Below are 24,015 nucleotides of genomic sequence, written 5' to 3' on the forward strand. Positions count from 1 at the left end.
GGCTGTTTCACTATGACTGTCGCCTAAATTATTTATGCACTCATTGGCAGCCACACATAATTTCTTTTTTTTTGCGATTTTGATGGAACGATTTGTCATAAGATCACGAGACTGAATTTATCGCCATGACAATTAATACTATGCTAACAATGTTTCCAGCAAAAAATGAGGATGATGCCCTTGTAACTTGGGGTCGCCCCTTTGGCACTTGATTATCTTTGCGCCTTCACGAAGCATACATGCTACTCCTTCCCTTCTGCCGCTAGACTTAGTTCAACAGATTAAGTCACAAATCTGACAGCTTTTTACTAGCAATTGCAACTTTCTCCTTTATTTCTGATAGGACCATATTAATAAATTACCCACGTTCAGTCTACTTAGCCCGGTCTAATTACCACTACTTACTCATAATTTCAATATTCAAATAATGAGCAAACATTTCGAAAGATATTTCCAGTAAGAGTAAAACAAAGGAGCGAACTTCGGTTAACTTAACTGGTAAATAAAAACATTGAATTCGAATCTAAGACCAAAATGTCTTAGAGGCTTTGTTGAAGCTCTATTTACCTTCATTTACCAGCGATATCTGTTTAGGTTCACAGAATAAATCTAACTTTTAAGAGTAAGGATAAAACCCAAGTGTGCGAGTACTTAAAGGAGCAGTGTCACGGTGGGGCATGCGCAACACTACGCTTAAATTTCGACACATTTTCAAGCTGTCCGCCATCTTGAGTTTGTTAAGTGTCTTCAATATGTTGGCAAAATACCTGCTAATTTGCCTTCAAATACTCTCATTCTTGGGCTGATTCATTTTCTTCTATTACATTTATAACATATGTTCTACTGGTTTAGTTTTTTTAAGTTATGGACACAGAAACTGGAATAGATTCCACTCCGGTAGGTTCGCTTCGTTCGAGTTTCCTTTGTAGGTGATTTGACTTGAAATTATTGTAGGATGGATTAACTAATGCTGCATTTGGCTGATTTGTTGGAAAATCGGGTATCTTTTGCGAAGTGCTGAGTCGTCTGCGCCCACTGCCCGCTCTACGGCCACCACTGCTAGACATCATAGCAAACGAACAAACCGTATTCAAGGGCCACAAACACCAGAGATGAATGGTACAAAAATGGTAACAAAAATGAAGAACGGATGTTTGCTTCACTTAATAACGACCTTGTTCGACGGTTCGACCAGGGGTGGCTTCGATTTACCGCGATATAAATCTATGTTTCGAATTCGCGACGGATTTGATAAAACTTTGTCAATTTTTTCAATATTTTAGTGGCGCAATGCGCATACGTCAACCGTGACGCTGCCCTTTAAATACATTTAAGCTAAGTATCAGTTTGTGCTACTTTCTATTACGCTGTGCAAGCTGTACAAGGTTATCCTAATTTTAAAATGGGAGTATAAATTTCTGTAACCGTACAAATAAAATGTAGTACGAGCAGTACTTTCATGTGAGTTGCTTACTGTTCTGAGCAAATTAAATCGAACTTTTGATTTTGTGTAACAATTGTAATTATTGTGCAGTCTATTCTCTTAGCACTGTTCGTCATGCGATCACAAGTTGTGTCTGTAAGTAAAACCTACTGCAAAACCGTTCCAATTACAGCTACATGTACTTCGCTCTACTTTCAAGTGGTATTGTCTATCGTTTTGTACAAGTTGATTTTACTTACTATTACCGTTATCGTTAAGAACATTTTATAAGAAATAACCTCTTCTACTTTGTACTTGTTTAGAAATGATTACAACAAGAAATAAATGTCTTTATACCTTCGCGAACTCCCGATATATCAGTGGAGAGGCAAGGAAGAACAAACCCTACTAAACAATTCAGAGAAATGATTTCCTTCTCGTTCTCTAATTTGCTGTGAAGATAATTGGAACCCACGCTCCTCCACAGTTTACCCGTTCTCATTGTGGAATGCTTGATATCAAACATTTTAGACCCCATTTTTCCTAACTTTCGCTTCATCAAATTAAGTAAAATTAATCCATTCATTTTAAGGAGAAGAATCGTTGTACACGATCGACTCCGCCCGAAATAAGGCGTACTTTATCGCTGCTTTAAATCAGCAAATTTTAAACGCTAAAAAAGATATCAGGATGAGACTATCAGCACTGTCACTATCAGATCAGCGGTTGCTGCGAATAAACCATCTGTGGCTGTGCGGGAAAACTTGGGTAACCTGTTGCGCTAGGTTGCGTTAAGGACTGGGCATAGTAATCCTGTGGTGCACTATGGGATGTATACTCGGGAGGTGCCGCAGGGAACCCCTGTTGGTAGGGAAGGTGCTGCTGCTGTTGATAGGAAATCGGTGGGGCTTGAACCTGCTGTTGGCTTGGGAACGTTTGTTGAACGTTGCTCGGTGGCTGCATTGGCGCCTGGGGAGAGGCACGATGAGCCTGGGTGGGCTGTGTGCGTTGATAGGGCGCTGAGGTAGCGTGGTTAAGCACGTGGCCCGCATAGGGTTGCACAGGACCTTGACTGGAATAGGCCGTGCTCTACAAAGAAAAAAAGAATGGTTTAGAGTCAATCAGCCGTGAATGCATCTCTGAATCTACACTGAAGAACTCAGTTTCGGTTCTATCAATTTTGTCTAGTATAGCATCTGTATCTTACTCTCATACCTAAGATAAACAACGATCTTGCCAATGCACAAAGCGACAGTGATCGATGGGCAACAGGGACAAGAACGCAGCCCACAAGTCGTCAGCACCGTGCCAGTAACCCGGTTGCGCCCCTACCACAACAACTCCGCTTCCTCATCTGCCAACCCGAAAAAGTCCAACCAGCAACACATTGAACTCATCGTCCAAAACCAATTTGCAATACTCATTAGCTGCCCGTCTGCAATCTATTCGTGCTTCGCTCGCGATCCGCAGGTACTCTTCCAGCACCCGTTCGCGTTCCACTCGCAACCTCTTTATGCCCATCAATCAAACCTTTAATATCGTTTCGATACACTGTTTATACTTCATAAATTTCACTTTTAAATGCACGGCTTCAAAACTTCATCTCGCTCTGAGAGCTTTTAATACAACACCTTACAGATACCACAAACATTTCCTGCCCTACTCAGTATCAACAAAGCGACGAGCGACCAGTAAGCGACATAATTAATAGATAGAAAACCACTCACCACGCCAGATGATCCCATTACAGTGCCAGGTTCGCCCATGTACTGAAGTGATGTAGGAGGGGAAACTTGGGGATAGCCTGCAGGATGTGGAGCATAAAGCTGGGGAGCCTGGAAACGAGTAAAGAGCAATTTTAAAAGTTTAAACAACGTCCTTTACTATATCAACCGTGTCATTTCCTTTATGAATTCCTTTTAAGGGCATATAGTAACCTGCAGTTAAAATTTAGCCCCTTAACAAGTTCTGAGATGAATAACAAAAACGGCACTATCTGCCAACACTTTCGTGTAAACTTTGCAAACGTTTTGAGCTCCTTACTTGAGGATATTGTTGTCCTGCGGAACCTGGCACCTGATACATGCTCATGGAGGCCTGGGGACTGGCTCCATATCCATACGGAAGAGTGGGAACTGGTAAAGGCTCTTTCATTAACCTGAAAAATAACAGGTAGATGTAAGTGACATGTTTCTGTGTGACCTTGGTACAAGCCGCACATGAATGAAGGGGAATTCCCCTTGCTTTAAGTACCGCAATAATCAAAACTAAAACAAAACTTCTTGAAAGTGCTTGGTTATCCACGCCAGATTTTAAGTAAGAGAGAGATTAAGCACCGCGTTTACGTGAATGAACGGCAAGAGTGACCACGTAACCTTCTTACCTTCTTTTTCCCGCCATTTTTTCACGTTTGCCGGTTGCGCTTTGCCGTTTCTACGTGAAAGTAACCTCTTTCGCGTTCGCCGTGTACGCAAGATTTTCTTCGCTTTTTCTCTCACAGAATAGAAATTAATTGTTGGAAAAAGGCCACCAAAACTACTCCTTGTAAGTCATACCAGGGCGCCTTCAAATACACCAAGACGTGATCTCACGCAAAGCTAAAGCTGGAAGGTTTACGCTATTTTACATGTAACGTGAAAGGGTAAGCTGACGTTTGCTGTTTCTCGTAAACCCGGTGCTAAATCTCTCTAATAATACTACCACTGACGGGAGAACAACTCAGGAGTACTTGAATACATGTGTGATTTCAAATTGAATTTGAACCTACAAGCGAGAAACTCAGACTTTATGTCAGAATTGGCGTCTAATTGACACATCGCCCTGAATTTAATTTCATCGCTTTTTTTTGTTTTCAGGTGAACCGGGGCAACCAGCTGACTGACGAGATTTTCCTAGCCTTTGATTGGCTAGCATTGGTGAGGTAGTCCGCCAGCTTGCTACTCTCTTCAGTACAATTATTGACTGATATCGAGTCTATGAGCATCAAGCAAGCGCAACTGTATCGCGAGAGAAATTGTGCCACCTACCTCTGGTACAAGCTCAGAGCTTGCAGATACTGTTCGTTCATTGCAGATAATTCCTGGCGTTTTCTGACAGAAAAAGTAACAACAAATAGTCAACATCCGCTCAAAATGATTCCCATGAGTTAACCCCTTGACTCCTACGAGTGACCAAGACAGAATTTCTCCTTACAATATCAATATAAAATCAAGCAGAAGAGTGACGAGAATACAGACAAGATACCAATTAGCGAATTATAATATGATCCAATAACAGGCTCTCCGATCTAAAATCATGAGAATTTTATGGCAGACAGTAAAGATAACTAATTCATGAGATCTTGGGAGTGAAATATTTGAATGATTCTAATTTACCTCTCGCTCTCATCGATCTTTTCTGTGACAAGTGGTTCCATGCGGTTACACTCACCTGTGAGAGAAAAAATAAACATCCCAAAAGTCATGAAATGCTCTGGCAATTTAATGAAGTTGTAATGAAAAACTGCAAGACAGTTCTAAACAGCGAGGGTCAAGGAATAAAATCCGAGTGTACCACGAGAATTCGAACTACAGACTTTTGGATTTCACATTCAGATTCTCTATCAACTGAGCATCAGAGAACTCGTTGGCTAGATGAACCTTATACCCACTACACGAGTTTCACACGTGATAAGGTTCCCGCCATACGAGTTTCACACGTGATAAAGTTCCCGCTACACGAGCTTCACCCGTAATGAGGTTCCTGTACACTGCGAGGATACGTTATGCCTCACGTGCAAATTACATCCAGTGGACTTTGATTCGACTCCATTTTGCGACTGTCAAACACCATGGCCTTTTTATCTAGTACCACGGAAGCTATTTTGTTGCTCTATACCGCAAAATTAGGACAATAACTTGAACAAACCCTCCATGTCTTGTATTGTATCTTCCTCTTCATCTTCGCCTTCAATATTAGCTCCTTTCAGCATGTTCGTGCACAGGTCGATCTTTTCCTACAGATAAATAACACGCGATTGATTACCCAATAAAATCTTGTGATCATCGCAGAGAAACCCTTTATTCAACACGAACAAAAATTCAAGAATTAGTAGGAATTACGTTCACTTCGCTGCTTAATTCACATAACCTCGTCAATAAAGAGGTTCGAATAGACATTATAAAGATGAAAATAAACAATTTTTAAAAATCGAGTTTCCAGATGGGGTTTGAACCCACGACCCTCCGTGATCTAGTCGGATGCTCTAACCACTGAGCTACAGGAGACTCTATGGTGAGCAAGGGTCAATTAGTGGGTATTGACTGGAACCGCATCACGCGGCTACACAGCCAAACATCAGCTAGCGCGTGATGCGGTTCCAGTCAATACCCACTAATTGACCCTTGCTCACCATAGAGTCTCTTGTAGCTCAGTGGTTAGAGCATCCGACTAGATCACGGAGGGTCGTGGGTTCAAACCCCATCTGGAAACTCGAATAGACATTGAAAACAATTCAAAAAAGAAATGAAGTTATTATCGTCGTCGTTTCTGGTGTTTATATTCTTGGTTCTATTCTTACCTCACTGATCTCTGTTTTGACCGGGACTGAAGACGCTAAAAAGCAGAGTAAGAGTTTTAATTCTGGATGCTGCATATGTAAATTTATTAGTACAGTGTAGTAGAAAAAGCAAACAAGGCAGCATAATAATAAAAAAATTAAGAAAAATTTATTTCTGGGCGCACAAACGTTGATGTAAACTTTATTATTACCTTCTGTGTCCGCTTGATGTCTTGGTTCATCAGCCCACCGGACTTTTTTCTTGTCTATCTTGGCTAATGTTAAAAAACAAACAAACAAACAAACAAACATTGAGCCGACGTGGGAGACGAGCACATTCTCTCCCCATCTTGGAATATGGTTGGGGACCCCGAAATGAATCGTCCAGGTAAAGCCGACAAAATGCTTCGGTCTGGAATCCCATTCAAGAGAGGAAGCAATCCTCTTATACGCTTTATGCCAAGGCAACCGGGTAAGACGAAGACTGTAGTTCGAAGTTCATATATAGGTACAGTTTCTTACACAGAGCGAAATTTTACCTCACCCACAGCAAATGTAAGATTTTTTAAAGGAAGGCGCGTTTTTGTTGCTTTTCGATAGAAAACGAAACGCCTTGTTCTTAAACACAGCACATATGCACATATAGGGATCCAAGACTGGACTAACCTCTTCCCAAGGTCGAGTCAAATTCCTACCCCCCCCCCCCCTCTCGCTTAGGCGAGATAGAGATACCCCAGGGGTAGGATGAGAAGGGAGAAAACATGGACTGCAAGATGAGGAATTGAATATACACAGTAGAGTATAAATACTTACGACTCTCGGGTTCAGACAAGTCCGATGTTACAAAATTTGAAGGGAAAAGTCCAACTCCACGATGTGTTTCTCCCTTCCACCAGTTGACATCACTATGAAAAAAATAGATTCTCAAGGCTATATTGAAGCTTCAATTTTTCAAACAAATGGGACCTATAGTTTACACATCAGTAAATGGTTTGAACCCGGGGGTAACATGTGAAGGTGTAGTCTGATCGTCCGGGTGAGTGTAGTCCTGAGAAGGACTGTTGTCGGTGGCAGTGACTGACGTTTCGACAACCTGTGCGGAAGTCATCATCAGAGTCAAGTGAGTGATTGTTGTCAGTAGAACAACAATCACTGACAACAATCTACTGACAACAATCACTCACTTGACTCTGATGATGACTTCCGCACAGGTTGTCGAAACGTCAGTCACTGCCACCGACAACAGTCCTTCTCAGGACTACACTCACCCGGACGATCAGACTACACCTTCACAGTTTACACATCATTTGTCTCTTGGGGGAATGAGAGTGTTGAAGGCTCAAATGTTCTTTAATCAACGCAGCTTCGTAAAGAAAAATTTCATAAATGTTTTACAAGCTGGGAACAAATCTGAGCCGATCGCTGGTCAAGGCTTTAAACTAGCTTCATCACCTCCCATAAGCGAGCTGCAATTTGTAAATATCAGCAATTTTGAAAGTAGTTTCTGCGTGAAGATCAAATGAGGTCTTTAGCATTAATTTGGTATGTGTGGTCGAGACCAATGCATAACATTTTCCTCCCATAAAAAAAGCAGAACAAACCTTTCTTTTTCAAATAGCATACCTGTCATCAAGAACAGAGATAATCTCTCCTGCCTTGAACGTAAGCTCATTGTCCTCAACTGCTTCAAAATCGTACAACGCTCTCACTTGTTTCGTCTCGACCTGTCGGAAGACAAGTCACGCTATCGTTACTGTCACATGTCAATCGTTACTGTCACGTGAAAGCAAATGCTAGGACTTACGATTTTAGGTACTTTTTTTTTTTAATCCTTTAACTTTTTGAGAGTTGAAAATTCAATTTAGAAGAGCAGCGACACAATCAGCAAAAGAAAAGATATTTGGCACGTTTAAACGAATAACTTCGAGAAATTGTAAAATACACTTTCAAATAAAATTAATTTTCAGATCCTCCACACTCTTCGATTTGACTTCAGACGAGATGTTTGCGACAACAACTGAATTAAAAGAAAAAAGAAAAAGAAAACAGTAATTGTAAATCTCTTCATTTCCTATTTCAAGAACCTAACCTAGCAGAAAATCAAGCAGAAACTCGTTAGACACCGTCAATAACAATGTTTTTACTCAATAAATAAACAGACAACTGAAAGCGAAAATTCTGAATTTTTGCTGTTTGATATTCTTCTGATATTTAGCCAATATTTTAATTTACTACTCATTCCAATTTCCTTCAACCTTTTACACCCAGACATCAGTATGCATATTCTCCATACTGTTCTCTATACATTTCCTGAGGCGCTGACTAGGAGAATTTGTAAAACAATTGAGAACTTCTTAAGTAAATGATCATTTCATGTGGTCTCGTGATCCCTGTGCGTTAGTTAGGGGTTGATATTTTAAGGAGAAACTCAATGCTAACAACTCGGACGGGTCAACTGGCTAAGCCCTGAAAACCACGTCAGCACGGGTAGAGCGCGTGACATACAACAAGTACACACGTGTGCTCACGCGGTAACGACATGAACACCACGAGATTCCCGTTTATCAAATTATTCTAACTTAGAAAACAAGTTGGGTACCCTGTTATTCCGAAAAAGACATTGTAATATAGTATTAGGCAGCCACTGAACATCAGAGGGGAGGGGGGGTTGGGGGATTGAAAGATACTAACCCTTCTTGAAGGCGCTGGTGCAAGTGCAGTAAAGCTTGGATACAAACTAGACACTTTGGGCTGCAGAAAAAAAGAAGTATATTGAAAAAAAAAATCATTAATTAATAAATTGAATCATATCTCGTCAAACTTTTCAAGGAAGACTTAGTATAGTTGTGAGCCTTAAGTACAGATAGAAGCTGCAAGCTAACCTTCAGTCAAACTAAGTGAAGCGTACCCTTAGGATTACATTAATGATTTGATTATTTGAATATTAAACCCGCTAACCGTTTCAGGAGCGCAATAACAAATTGAATATTTCAACATGCAACCCGCTAACCGTTTCAAGAATACAATAATGGGTTGATTATTTGAATATTGAACCCGCTAGCCGTATTCGTTTTGAAAAGGCGCGGATCATTGTCCAAATCAGAAGTCCATTTTTGATTGGATTATGCGAATACGTGATGATGGATCGAAACTATTTCAACATGGCATCAGATATGGGGGGAAAGGTGAGTTTGAGTGTTGTGTAGAACTTCTTGTAAATGTTGTATAATGGAATGTTATTGAGAGCTTTTTTCGCATATTTACATCTTGACGAACTTATAGAAATTCTTGTGTGTATTCATGGTCGAAAAAAATAGTTTACGGGCGAAGCCATCCCAAGACTTTTTTTATTTCGTTAATATTTGCGATCGACTGTTTTCGCAGTGTTTTTACAATGCAGTTTGTTCATTTTCAGGATTCCTCGTCAAATAGAACAATCTTATTGGACTTTAGAAATGGGCTTCTAATCTCAACAACGAACCGCGCCTTTTCAAAACGCATACGGTTATCGGGTTCAATATTCAAATAATCAATTCATTATTGCATTCGTGAAACGGCTAGCGGGTTCAATAATCAAATAATCAATTCACTTAGTTTGACTGTAACAACAGTGTTTATTAGCGCGTTAGTTTGATGCTAGAATAGTTTCAATTTACCTAAAAAATACTAGAACTGATCTTTAACCAAAAATATTGCTGAGCAACTTGGGAAATACACAGATAACTGTAATAAAGTTAACATAATTTCAAACTATTTCCAATCTCAACAACGTTAGAAATTCAAGATGTTTTAAACTGTACCTTGCCTGCTTCTGCTTCTTGAAGGGACAACTCAATTGCTGTAAAAAATTATTTATTGTAAGTTGTATTTACACGTCTATGATACAACTTTTTGCCTGAATACTTGAATATTCTCAGAGCTAATACTGCGAGAAGTTGTTCTGCCAAAAGTGGGAAGAAATGATACTGAGATTTAAGAGTAAAAGGGGCAAAAATTGAACATTACTTCACGCGCATTCAAAGAAAAAAAACTACTACAATGGTCATATTACTGGACCAAAACTACTTGCAAACAACCCAACATGATAACTATGAACTTGCCAATAAACGGAAACAAGAAGTCCTTAATAACCCACTGAACACTTTTATGGCACACTGTCAAAAAGCAGTGTTGCCGGCATTGGGGGTATTTAATATTTACAGTTAGCAGCAATGTAAACATTTATCCCTGACATTTATATGTAGTCATGTACAGATTTTTAACAAGCTCTCTGTGAGCAGGCCCTATTACTCATTATTAGCAATGCAGGACAAGGGTTTCTCTAACAGGCGCCAAATACTAATACAGTTGAACCTCTGCTTACAGCCACCTCTCCATGAAGACCACTTTTTTCAGTGTCAAAGAACTGTCCATACACTCATTAACCCTTTAACTCTCAAGATCTGATTGTGAATTCTCCCCTCTAGCTGATACACGTTTCCTTGTAAATTGGTTACAAGAATTTGGTGTTCAATCAAGGTATCAACTTCTTACTGATGAGCCTGTGGATTCTCATTACCTGTTTGCTGGATCGTGTATGAATATTATAGAGAGAAGTTACATGTTGATCACTTCTGGGAGCCAAAGGGTTAAAACTTCTTGACAACAGCCACCTCTTCACTACAGCCACTTTCTTCTGTTATCATGGTAGCCATTTTGGAGAGGTTCCATTGTATGTGGCTTTGCTAAATACTAAATGATTCATAATGATCACACAAAGGATCATTCCATAAAAAATCATTCCTGGATGGGGCATGTTAATGTAATTATTGTCGAGAGGGCAGGAATTTAAATGAATAAATTGTTAAAAGTTCAAGAGCTCAGGGGGTTGCCAGGGTAGGGTGGGGGGATGGGTGGGGGTGTTGAAGCTTTGAATAGATCAACCTATTAATAAACATACAAAGTTATTAGAGCATAACAGCACTATAAATTACTATCAACTGCACATGAATGCAAACCTTTTGCTAAATCTTCATCCTCTTGCTGAGGGGAGGCAGTTGATGATGATGCCGATGGATGTGTTGAAAAACTTGCTGAGCTTGAACTTGAATCCTACAACAATTTATATATAAATATAACTATTTTAATGTACTTTATGCTAATACTTGATAGAAAAAAAAAAAAAGACTTCCTAACAAAACAGAGATAATATCTGGCAAATAAATCAAAATTTAAAAAATTTCCAAACACTTCAAATAAACTTACTCTGCTATCAGAAAACTCAACCCCTTCAGCTTTAAGTTCTTTGTAAAGTGATGGTATTAAACTGAAATTGTAACAGAGAGCATTTGTAACCAAAATGTTATATTTTAACAAAAGTTTTCAGAAGTCTCAACCTTTCATTGCCCCATCATCTCCCCCCTCCATTTCTTTTTACTGTCAGTCGCCCCCCTCGGTACAAATCTCATGCTCTCCCCAACCTTCAAATCAAAGATAGCAGCTATAATTTTCATCCAGAAACTGTTGCGCACTCATTGCCCAAAATTACACTACACCGTGCAGCCCCCATTTAGAGATATGAGCCAATTTTATATAGGCCCCATCTCCTGTAGGGTTAGGGATAGGAGAGGTTAATTTTCTATTCAGGAGATTAGTGTGTGGTGGATGTCCTCCCCTGGGGTGGGATGGGTGGGTGACCTTATCTGCTGAAAGATGGGCTGTATTGCCCTTTGCCAATTAGACATTTAGATTTAGGAAACATAGGTCCTCTGGCACAAATTGGTCTTGTTGTGGAGTTTCAGATTAACCACACTACATAACAAAAACACAGCTGTACTATTAGAATAATCACTGGGCCCCTAACAACTCCTGTCTCAAAAATCAACTGTGTCTGGTTCTTAAAAGCTAGGCACAAGTTACACGAGTTGCTAGATAACAACAGTTGATCCACAACATCTCTATTGCAAAAAGAGCCTTAAAATGTATGAGTCCACTTCAAGTTGAAAGTGAAGAATAAGAGAATACTTGAAAGTGAAGAATAAGATCTGCAATCTAGTGTCCCATCTATCCACCTAATCCCCCAGGATGGAATGCTATTACATTGCAGTTTATCCCCGACATTTTTTCCAGGTACCTATTCACACTCAATGATGCAGTGGTGGGGGAGGAGGGGGGGGGGGGAGGACACAGAGGGCATTTACCCTATAACTCCCTGCAATATCAGGGCTCGACACTAACTTTTCAACTACCTAGCAAGGTGGCTGGTGACTTCTTAGATACTATGACAATGTTAGCTTGTTCACTAGCTAAACTGGCTGGTGGAAACTGAAAACCACTAGCCAAAACTGAATTTCTACTGGTCTGTGGCTATTGGGCTACCGTTAGTGTCGAGTCCTGAATATCCTTACATCATCTAGCAAACAGGTGGTAAGATTACTCAAACTTATCAAGTAGAAGTTGTTGTATCAATCTAAAACCAAATTTGTGTAACTAACTTACAAGGAAATGTGTAGCAGCGAGAGGAAAGATTTGACCATGATTAGATATTAGATATTAAGAGTGAGAGGGTTCGGTGTTTTAACGAAGAACACAACCTTATGAACCAGTCAGATTTGAACTGTTTAACCTTAAGAGTGACCAGCATCTAATTTCTCCTTACAAGATTGCCCCTCAATCAAACATTAAAGTCATAAGAATAAAGCAAATGATCACCAACTAAAGCAGCTCTTGATTAGTAAACAAATTCTCTTTGCCAGTAACTTTAGGAAATGTGCAGTGGATAGTATGGAGAATATGCATACTGATGTTACGGGGTAAAGAGTTAAACTGGGACATCTCCACCAGGATTTCAACACACTAACTGATAAACCACCATGCCTTCCACATCTAGGAGTGACTGGAATCTAAATTTTCCTTACAATAACACTCCTGAATCACACTTAAAGGTCACGAGAATAAAGAAAATGATCAACACCTAAAGCTCCACCTGATTGTTAAACAAATTCTCCTTGTTAGCACCTTAGGAAATGTATAGAGAACAGTATGGAGAATATACATACTTATGTTATGGTATAAAGGGTTAATTAAAATACCTTAATTGTGGGTCATCTTTGAAGCTAACTGCCCATTCCTTAATTAGCCTCTTCAATTTTTCAGTTACTTTGGGATGTCCCTGTACAGGTATAATGACAGTAAAATAAGACAAAAGGTGACAAATCAAATGCTAAACCACTTTTAGGGAAGCAGGGATGGCGTAGTGGTGGGAGCACTCGCCACCCACCAATGTGGCCTGGGTTCGATTCTCGGACCTGTCACCATAAGTGGGTTGAGTTTGTGTTGGTTCTCTTCTCTGCTTTGACGGTTTTTCACTGGGTTTTCCTCTCTCACCAAAAACCAACATACAGCTGATTCCAGCTGGCCGCAAGCTGTGCTCCAAGGTAACACATAGACCGTATAGCGGCTGCCAGAGGCGCAATTGTAAGCTTTCGGTTCGACCTTGTTGAGCTGCGTCGTTGCTGTACTTTGCAACAGCAATTAGCAGTGACAATTATTATTATTGTGACAATTAGTGACAATTATTATTATCATTATTATTGACAATTATTATTGTGACAATTACTTTTAACAGCTGTAAATGACTGTAATTTAAACTCTCCCCATACTGCCTGTCAGATAAGAATTAATTATTATATAATGGCAAAAAATATATATTTTTTTTAATACATGTATTAATTATTAACAACTTGAGGTTTATAGGAAGCCTTGTCATCATGTGGCATAATGTTGTGGTCATTAACAGACATGCAATTCGTGTACTTTCATTAAAAAATGTGGCTTGAAAGAAGGCAAACAAGAACAGATTGTACAATCATTGCAGTTTAGAATCCATTTTTGCATTTGGACAGTACTGCTTTACCTGTTTGGGTTTCACAACTTACCCTGGAAATTATATTTTTTGCTTCACTGACGAAATCTCTTGAACAAATCTCCAAGTGGAATACTTTATCGCAGTTATTCACACAAGCTGACAAAAGCTACAATGTAAGGTAGAAAAAAAATGAATGAAATGAAAAACACTTTCTGAAACTTTCAGATCTATACAAGGGCTGTACACAATGACACAAGCCAGACTCATAAAAAGAGAAAAACAGTGTGGCTGACTGAGTGAGTAGCCAGCTGAAAGAGGAAAAAAACAATGATACCAGCTGTAATAATTCTGACAAGATTCTTATTGACTTGGTTTTTAGGCTGATAAGAATCGGTGAATATTTGGTTCCCCAACATGACATGCCTCATTCTCTTAATTAAAATATCTACCTCTGCATAAACCAGTAAGAATATATAATTATTAAGAAAGCCATGAAAAGATTTGCTGTTATCTGAAAAAAACTATATCATGGTTTTTCCCCATTAAAATAATTTATTGTCTTTTGGTTTTATCAATTACCGTTAAGTTGAAATTATGAAATTGGCCACCATAAAGAGTTAAAAAAGCTGATGTTTCAAGAGCAGACGAAGGGCTAGTGCTGGAAACATCAGCTTTTAAACTCTTTACTGTGACCAATTTACAATTTCAACTTAGTTGCTAAAACCAAATTACCTTGTTACCCCCACCAATGCAGCACTACAGTTTCTTAAGACACTTACTCCCTTTATTCATTTATTGTCCTTTGTTGGGAAACGAATACATATACCTCATCTGTGTTTGTCCAGCTGGTTACCTAAATATTCGCTCTGGCAAAGGGCCAACACTTGAAATGCCAGCTTCAGAAACTCTTAACTGTGGTCGATTTATATTGTCAACTCGGTTAAAAACCAATTTATCTTGTTATACCCCCCCCCCCCCACCCTCCAGGGCTCAACACTAACTTTTCAACTTACTAGCCAAGTGGCTAGTGACTTCTTAAATGTTACGACAATTTCAGTTTGTTTGCTAACCAAACTGGCTTGTAGAAGTCAAAAACCTCAAGTCAAAACTGGATTTCCCCTAGTCTGTGGCTAGTTGGCTGAACCCTGCCCCCACCAATGCAGCACTACAATTTAAATACCCTCTCATATAGTCTTTCAGGGTGAAAGTATCTTGGATTGTCAACCCTTCTACTCCCTGATCTCATTTAGTAATTCACCTTACAGTCTGCGATACAATTCTTACCATGTTAGTTCAGAGAATTTGGTATTGAATCACCTAACAATCCTCTAATTGATCTTTTCCTTTCTTCTCATTATTTAACTGCTTGATTTTGTGTTGATATCGTAAGGAGAAGTTCAATTTTGGTCTCTGATGGGAGTTAAGGGGTTCACAAAAAAAGACTCCAAAGACTGGATATTGGGGTCGCTTAAACTGACATACACTTGTAACAATTTAGCAGGCAATCATGATGTTTTTACTTACGGTCAAGGCCTGCATAGCAACATGGGGAACCCTATGGTTGATTCTCTTCATTATCGATCGCAATGCATCTTTAGGTCTGTGAGGTAGTAATGAAAAAGAGAGATGATTAACATTAGATGTCAAAATTTTGACTCAAGTTAGCAACTTTTCCACTTTTTTGCTCACCCTCTGTTGCAGCTGGTCAACGCATGGACGTTGTCTAGGTTCCCATACCGGACATTCAAGTTTTCCTGCATGTGTGGTGGCAGAATCTTCAAATGGTGCCACGAGGCCACTGAGTTAAAACCTCTCTATTTCGTTTAGTTTTTCTTGATTTTATGGTCTTACTGCTGTGTTTAGCATTGTAAATTTTAAGGTAAGTTTTCTTGAAGCCTTCATGAAGGTATTTGGATTAAAAGGTTTGATTTTACATGGTTTGTCACTGTTCAGGGCAACATCCTGTACATAGTCAACAGCCTAAACAAGTAATCCCCTTCCAATGCCAAGTGTTACCTGTGGCTGCACTCGTGACTCCACAACTTTTTAAGCACTGTGATGGTGAATATTGTGTACAGATTTGTTGTTGTAAGTGTACAGACCATGCTAAACCACTGTCTATTTGTTAAACTTTATGGAAACTAAAGGCAAGAAGACAGGAAGGATCTATTGTGGTCCCTGATTTCCAATTTTTGTATGCTGGTTTATTTTTTTCTCTTGCTCTGAGACTCTATCCTAGAAATAACATCTCCTGCATAAAATTTACCACCTGCCTTAATCAACTTTTCAGAAAATCGATTCAGTAAAATTATGCTTACTTCAATACGAAACATCTTTTAATGGGTTTTATTTCTTTCTTATAAAAAAATAGATTCATTTCTAAATCAAACTTCATCTGCGACTAACCACAGCATTAAAAAAAAATTTCAGGAAAAAACCTGAATCACAATGTGAATTTCTGCTAAAACTCAACATCAAATTTAAAACATTCTTTGGAAACAATCATGGCAAGAAGTACATGTGTATTGGAGATGTTTAACATCTGTCACAACAAAGGACAAAAAACAGTCCTTTTGAATCTCAGAACTTCTGATTTTGTTGTTGCTCGATCTATTTGCCATAAGCTGAGCCAATTATATACTCAGGTGTACCACAATCTATAGGTGTAAAGGTGGTGAAATTGTTTGCCTTCAATATTTAAATACATCAATTACGTTATTTATTGATTTATGTTATTGAGAATTGTAGCAGCAAGTGATGAGTTATAAAGCTCTATGACATCATCATGATGTCGAAATGATATCATTTGCTGCTAAAGACATGATAAGGAAGTGTACCTAAGTATGAGTGGTGTGAGGACGGGAGCAATGAACACGTACATGTAAATACCGGTATTAACGTATTTAATAAACGCATGTTTATGCCTGTACAACTCAACATTTGACTGTAAATAACTCTGTAGTAACGGTTTCAAATTGAAGTATTTACCTTTTTTAGAAAGACTATTCCATATAATACTTTAATCTTTGTATGCGGAAATCCCATAATCGTGCCAGGATGTCAAATGAATGACTTAGTTATAGTCAGACGACATAGTTTTGACGCACAAGAGTTTACTTATTAAAGATCGGCGACAAACTATAGTAAAGAAATTTGGGAAGAAAAACATCCCCTTACCCACTCGGTGATCGTGGAATACGATCACATATTTCCATAATAAGTTGCCAGTCATCTGTTGTGTTGAGTTCGCTTGTAGCTTTCTCTGTGAAGAGGTAGATAAGTCGAGATTCGTTATGTTAAACTCGACCAGAGAAGCACCAACAGTGCGTTGAATCTTACCAACATCCTGATCAAAGGGCGAAGAACTAGAAAATAACGGCATTACGTGGCTACGATAACTGTTTAAACGTAAAATCAGGCATAAACTTCTTGTCCAATTCGTGGTAAAACTTCGCAATTACAACAGCATCCAGAAATATTATTGACTGTGATGTCACTGCGGCCTTAGTCATGCGGTATACCACTGACCACTGGTATCTTTCGTCTCAAGGCTGCAGAGCGCCACAGGCAACCCATTCTCCCTTTGCGTGGCTGAAAGAGGAATATTGGCAAAAGACTGATGAAAAGCAATTTGAAGCAACTTTACAGAAACTTTCGGAAGGATTTGAATGCAAAGCCCAAGCTAACATGTCCTGAAAAGCCGATGACAGGAGAGGTTGACTCTGCCCTACAGAAATAAATCAAAACAACTGACTAACTCATTTGCTTTGTTCAACTTTTATTTCTTCTCACAACAATATATGTGTTGCAATATGCCATTGCATATTGCAATTAGTCATATTTGTTTAGATCGTTATTCCCAGTACGCACCACTCCTTTTTTCATATGTAATTAGCTATAGATTGCGCTAAAAATTATTATTCATAGCGAGTGTGAATGTTTTGTATTTAAGCATCAAGAAAGCGGTTAGGATGTAGAAGATAAAATTTAATTCTCGTCTCTAGCAAAGGTTGTCTTGTGCGGATATATTTCTTCATGCCAGAGACAAAAAACCCCAATGAGGAAACAATATGTTTGTACAAATTATTCCTCACAACGAACAAGGCAGAATTGTTTTCAAACTTTGCGAACACTGTCATGATCTGTCCAATGTATCATTTCTTCACTGCTGCACAAGATTGAAAATACAAGGTCTGATCATGAAATAAGAAAATTTAGAAAATTTTAGAAATGACAGAATAAAAAGTTTTTCAATTATTGAATTTTTCTTTTTGTGTTACTGGCGGGAAAATTTGTCAACCTTTTCACTCCTGGAGCTTAGCACCAATCCTTTGAATTCTCAGCATATAAGTCTTTTCAGTACAAAGGCCACCAAAAATGCATGTTTAATCATCATACAATCATGACATTTACAATATTAATCTAACATCTTGAATTTTTCCGTTCCAGTCTGTATAAGATTTATCTTTTCAGTGGCTTCAGAACCACCTTAAGTCATTACAAATGCAAGTAAAGTGAGAACTTAATCCAAAGGTTTTAAAGAAAAAAAAGGTTCACAAAAAAAAGTGCTAAAGTCTAATATAATTCAGATAATATTTGAAACTAAATTGGATTTGCAACCAAATAGTTCTTCTTGCCATTACAGTGTCAAAGATACTTGAAACAAGAAATTGAGCTGTTTTGGCAAACATTTCTAGATCTATAAGCTTAATCAATTTACTTTAAGGTTATCACACATCTGTCACTTATGTGTAAAGTATATGATCATTCTAATAGGCCTTATTGCATGTTTTCATGTGCAATTTCACCCCAAGCCTCACTTTCAAGGTGTGTAGTGTTGAATCCGTAAATCATATTTGAACTACAGTATTCCTGAAACACTGAAATAAAAAGAATACCTTCATGAAAACAGCAAGATAGTAATAAAAACTAACGATCATTTTGGTATACGAGGCATAGGGGTGAATTTTCATTCATTATATGCATGAGCTATTTAGTATATCTGATACATTCTTATCTGTCATGGTATACATAGGTAAAAAGGGTAAAGCCTACTCAGGAGCGATGTGGCTCATCAGGCTGGCACTTAACTCCGGTTTCCGTAGCATGAAGCGACTAGGAGTATCTCTACCCCCTCTGGATGGGATGCTAGTTCATCGCAGGGTTACTCACAGCATTAAACTCGCCAGCACCCATTTAAACACCTCGGCGGAGAGAGGCACTGTGAGAGTAAAGTGTCTTGCCTAACACAACGCGATGTCCCCAGCCAGGGCACGAACCCAGACAACTAAATACAGAGTCGAGCACACCAACCATGAGGCCACCGCGTCTCCACATTGTATGCATACATAGATATATATTTATATAAATGTGAGGGTAGAGTCTACTTTGGCATAAAGTGCTCAATGCTGTGTTAGCAGAGCTGGGTATACATTAGGTGAAGAATCAAACAGGACGCATCGATTCTCTGTTACTCTGAGTTTCGCACTAAAGCGGTCGTCACACAGAATTTTATATAATAAAGAACATACCTTCTTATATATAGTAGTTAATTAATTTGCTGGTGCGATAAAATAAATGAATAAATAACTATTCTCTGGGGTATTGTTGGCAGTTTGTGAAATTTGTGAAATTTGATAAGTAAAATTTATTCTTCAACTAACGTATATATATATATATATATATATTAGATAATTCAGGTATAAAATTAAACATTAAGTTACATATTAAATACTGTTTAATGTAACCTAGTAACCAGGGCTCATAAAAATACCCAGTCCATAAACATTGTCCAGTCAAATATAGGTTTTTACCAACTCCTTTGATGGTTGGACATTTTTTTATGCATGTAGAGAAGAATTGAATATGAGCTTGGTTCAGGATCATAATATGGCTGTATCACTTTTCCTGCATTGAGTATGAGGTTGCATGTATAGGTAAAGCATAGTAAATATACGTCTTTCATGGTTGCTGGTGAAATTTAGAGTAGAATTTAAGATTGCGCTTTTAGTTTTAAAAACATTGAATGGCCTGGCACCACAATATTTATCAGAACTACTTGTTGTAAAGCCTAGAACTAAATACAACCTGCGGTCTGACTCTGAAACATTGCTGCTAATCCCCAGGGTGACACAGAAGACTTTTGGCGATCAAGCCTTTTTCCATGCTGGACCAACAGTATGGAATTCCTTGCCATCTAGTCTTAGAAACCATAGGAACATTGACCCTTTTAAAGTACAGTTAAAGACTTATCTTTTTAAGAAAGCTTTTAATTGGTAATTCTATATTCTTATAGACCACTTTCATAAATGGCTGCCGGATTAAAATTCTTTTGTTTACATATAAATTTGCCTGGGTGGCCTCATTCTCCAGTACAAAATTCAAAAGAATACATTATCTCAAGCGAGGCCTCTGGGGAAAATTTAAATTTAAACAAAAGAATATTAATCCGGCAGCCATTTATGAAAGTGATCTATTACTAGTACTATTTATGCCATCTAGCCTCAGATACTATATGAACTTTGACTTTTTTAAAGTACAGTTGAAGACTTATCTTTTTTCTTAAGAATGCTTTTAATATTCTACAGCACTTTAGAATATTTTAATAGTTAAAGCCCTATATTGAATGTAATAAATTATAACAGGGAGTACATTCATTGAGATATGATATGTTATGGATGTTTGTCCAGCCAAGAATGGGTTGTGTCCATGCAAAAATAGGTTGGACTGGTTAAATTAAAAAATACTTCAAACACAAGTCCAATCCAACCCTGATTTTCTAAGACATACAAACAGTGAGATAGCTCTTTTGGGTTCAAGGAATAAGAATACCAAGGAATTTGTGGTTGATAACAAATAATAATAAAGTGGCTATGACATGGTATAAAATTTATGTTAACAACTGGGCAAACATGATGAAAGGGAATTTATTTCATTGGCAATCACAAAATAAATTTGATCTCTTTGTCTTTGTATACTAAATAATATCAATGTTTGCTGACAAAATATATCTAAATCCTGGCTGGGTAGGAAGCATGATCAGGTCTAATATAATCTAGAGTTAATTGTCCAGTAGCATATGGTTTTAGTTCGAAACTTACACATAAGAACTGTTAATCATGTTTTATGCAGCCCCTGCTGGAGAGTAAAAGCTTCTGTACATATTAATGATTCTTGTAAACAGAAGAATATAAAAAAAATTTGAAACAAATATTGTATAAAAGGCTGTGTATGTGTATCAGACTCTTATGTACAATTTTTTCTTTCCAACAGAAGTAAAAGTTCTTTGATTAGACTTTTTTTTTTACTGGCCAAGCAAAAATAATTATTCCATACATCCTTGAGATTATGCTGTGCAGGGAAAAACTACTTATCCATGCATGGCCCAAACTTTTGCCCTGGAAAAAAGGGAAGAAACTATATATTAAAGCTCCAGTAATAATTTAAAACCAAGGAGTACATCAAACCAAATAAAATGGCACAGATTGACAGGAATTATGTATGAGAGATAAAAATTATGAAAAAAATCAAACCCTAAGTTTTAAAAAAGTGACTCTCCACTCTTACAAATTAAAGATACAATGGTACAGGCTTAGAAATCTCGAATGTTTAATTTAGGATCACGTCCCCACCCCCACCATGCCCCAGTCTTACCCCCATGAAAGAGTCGCCAAGAAAACCCATGGAATAAGAAAAAGAAAAAAAAAAAACTCCGCAAGTGCAAGCATCCTTGAACAAAAACCCTCAATTCCCCATAATCAATATGAAATTTTTCTCGATGTCTCCTCTTCCATGAACAAGTTGTAAAGATATAAAATTTACCGAGGACAGCAAGGTTCGTTGTTCATTGGAGAAAGTTAGGTCACTTGAACATTTTCGGATGAAATGGTGAAATTAAGACTCGGGATCAGGTTTTGTCTTACTTACCCAAGTTATCTGTATTTTTGTCATTTATTCCGACATCCACACGTGTAGCACTTGCTTCCTTTGCGACAGAAACTGTGTAATCGGTTAACGAGAGACCATTTTTTCCATTTTCAGAAATAGATCGATCGTGTAAACCTCTGTCTTCTCCTTGTGGACCTTGTTGTTTATGGACAAGAACACATTTTGGGCGGCTTTTCTCTGTGTTGGAGAGTTTCTTAACGTAGCTCCTGCTAATCGGAACTGAGGACATATCTAACAACGAAAAAGATACAAGTTTTCAAAGCTCGATCGATCGAGCGATCGCACGAAGCTAAGGCGATCAATTCTTGGATCTGTTTCGATAGACACTCACCCGAATTTGTTCCGTGACCTATTTTATCAACCGACCGAAAATATTCACAGCACACAGAGTGAATTTGTAATGACAGCAAAATGAAGCCAATCGGTTGAAATTCGTTTGTGAAACTCGATCATTTTTTGGTTTCAGGAACAAATGGTTGTTGAGCAACAAATTATCAGCCCTATTTCCAACTGTGACAAAACACAGAGGACGAAAAGTACAAAGGTCGATCTCGTCTTCCAATCAGATTTCGGAATTTTAATTTTGATATTAAAAATAACAAGTCTGTGAGGCTGTCACAGAAGAAACCACAAATGGACACCTCTCCTCTCTCTCATTTTTATAGCTACAGCTTCTAGAGAAATGGTAGCCATTATGTCAACCGGTCATTTAATGTAATTTAACCAGTCAATGGATCGGAATTCAAACTAATAATAATCATCGTAGAAAATGCAAAATAACAGTACTCTAGTGTTCCGAGTGCTACTTATACTTAAAACATTTGAAGAAAAATCGTCTGTAAAAGAGAGACTATTTTACTGCTTGAATCAGTTCATTGTGCTTCGGAGAACCAAAGATAAAATTTTTCGACGGTTGCCGAGGCCGCAAATAATAAGAAATCAGTCAGAAGACTCTTTTGGGCACTTTCGTACTTATGCAAAGTAGGCTCAGGCGGCTTTGCTTAACCATAGACAGATGTCAAATAAGACCTACGAGAGATTATCGCCGCCAAAATCCTGTTTGAAATTCTATTTGGCTTTCACCATAAAGTTTTGAGTTGTAAGCAGTAGCCACATGTTACTGCCTCTTGTTCTTGTTTCTGCTGACAATGCAGTGTTAACGTTATCTTACGCACGCGCTCTCTCTCTCTTCCAGGAGCCTGACCGGCGTATAGTGAGAGGAAACAGAGAGTGAATGCGTGGAACCGCCTCCCGGTTAGCTCAATGGATAGAGCGCTGGACTGTAGTGCGGGAGGTCGAGGGTTCGAGCCCCGGCCGGACCAACACTCAAGGTCTTAAAATAATTGAGAAGAATTTGCTACCTTTCTATAACATCAAGAAAAGGTTAGATATTCTAGTCTTCTCGGATAGGGACGAATAAATGGAGGTCCAGTCTCCTGCAGGGTTGGGGCAGGAGACGTTAATTTCCCACACACGAGATTACTGTGTGATGGATGTCCTCCCCTGGGGTGGGATGGGTGGGTTAGGACAGCAGGTCCACATCAGCTATTACAGCTGCCAATTAATCAACCTGCTTAAACAAATAAATGAACTTCAACTTCAACCGTTCGGTTCTCGACATTTGTAATAGTCCATATAGAGAAAGCGTTTCCAACAATCTCGGTGCCGCTAACTCTCCACCTGGGGACATAGACAAGTGAATTGTCAGTAGGGTCCCCTAGCTGTAAAACTTATTCACGTAAAAAGTGTTTGGCCTTTTCACGAAGCACGTATAATATCCAAAATTATTTCACGTTCAGGTGAAATTAGAAAAACCAAATTAACGGATTAATATTTTACTTTTTCTAGTCTTGACCAGTCCTACGAGACAAAAGAGGATATATATAATGTCTTATCTCATTTGTATAAGAATTATTTGCAGTAGTTGATCTTGGGGAGGAGCCCGAGGACCTGTTCCCTGTCCTTTAATTTAGATAAAAAAATCGCAGAGGGAAGAAAAGCCAGCAGGCCACCGGCACAAAAAAAAACGCCCCCTTCCCCCTCCCCTTTGCTCAAGGTCTGAGATCTGCCTCTGATTTGCGGTCTGTTTGATGACGTCTTTTATGAATCCACATGAAGTCCATGTACAGTCAAAACCCTGGTCAAAACCTAACAAGACCGTTTTAGAACAATGCGCATATTTTAAAAACAACAAAATTGCTGGAAATTCATCAGATAACACGAAATTGTTCACGAATCAGCTCTTCATCCACGAGTCACATT

At 38.5% G+C, this 24,015-nt stretch overlaps 1 protein-coding gene and 1 long non-coding RNA gene across 2 annotated transcripts; both read right to left on the bottom strand.

The window, feature by feature from the left end:
• Positions 1-302: 302 nt before the first annotated feature.
• LOC111328631 (signal transducing adapter molecule 2) lies at positions 303-17,306 on the bottom strand. Its single transcript, XM_022933108.2, has 19 exons — positions 17,146-17,306; positions 16,984-17,068; positions 15,331-15,406; positions 13,877-13,972; positions 13,031-13,110; positions 11,205-11,265; positions 10,958-11,051; positions 9,761-9,798; positions 8,652-8,711; positions 7,584-7,684; positions 6,774-6,865; positions 6,173-6,235; positions 5,982-6,016; positions 5,330-5,417; positions 4,798-4,852; positions 4,450-4,512; positions 3,467-3,581; positions 3,151-3,258; positions 303-2,512 (listed from the first exon to the last, which is right to left on the bottom strand). Exons 1-19 carry the CDS (start codon positions 17,186-17,188, stop codon positions 2,138-2,140), a joined length of 1,728 nt encoding a protein of 575 aa, XP_022788843.2. The 5' UTR covers positions 17,189-17,306; the 3' UTR covers positions 303-2,137.
• Positions 17,307-18,173: 867 nt separating this feature from the next.
• Positions 18,174-22,287, bottom strand: LOC111328665 (uncharacterized). Its single transcript, XR_002694632.2, has 3 exons — positions 22,085-22,287; positions 21,733-21,984; positions 18,174-21,203 (listed from the first exon to the last, which is right to left on the bottom strand). It is a non-coding gene; the product is annotated as an uncharacterized LOC111328665 (long non-coding RNA).
• Between the last annotated feature and the right edge of the window lie 1,728 nt (positions 22,288-24,015).

Source organism: Stylophora pistillata, chromosome 2 (assembly GCF_964205215.1).
Source record: "Stylophora pistillata chromosome 2, jaStyPist1.2, whole genome shotgun sequence".
NCBI classification, from domain to species: Eukaryota; Metazoa; Cnidaria; class Anthozoa; order Scleractinia; family Pocilloporidae; genus Stylophora; species Stylophora pistillata.

Excerpts from the sequence above, each read along its gene's own strand:
- LOC111328631 (XM_022933108.2), bottom strand. The coding sequence starts at position 17,188 with ATGCCGTTATTTTCTAGTTCTTCGCCCTTTGATCAGGATGTTG. Across the intron at positions 11,052-11,204 it reads TTGAGTTTTCTGATAGCAGA|GATTCAAGTTCAAGCTCAGC; the intron begins GTAAGTTTATTT and ends AAATTGTTGTAG. Across the intron at positions 7,685-8,651 it reads CACCAGCGCCTTCAAGAAGG|GTCGAGACGAAACAAGTGAG; the intron begins GTTAGTATCTTT and ends GTCTTCCGACAG.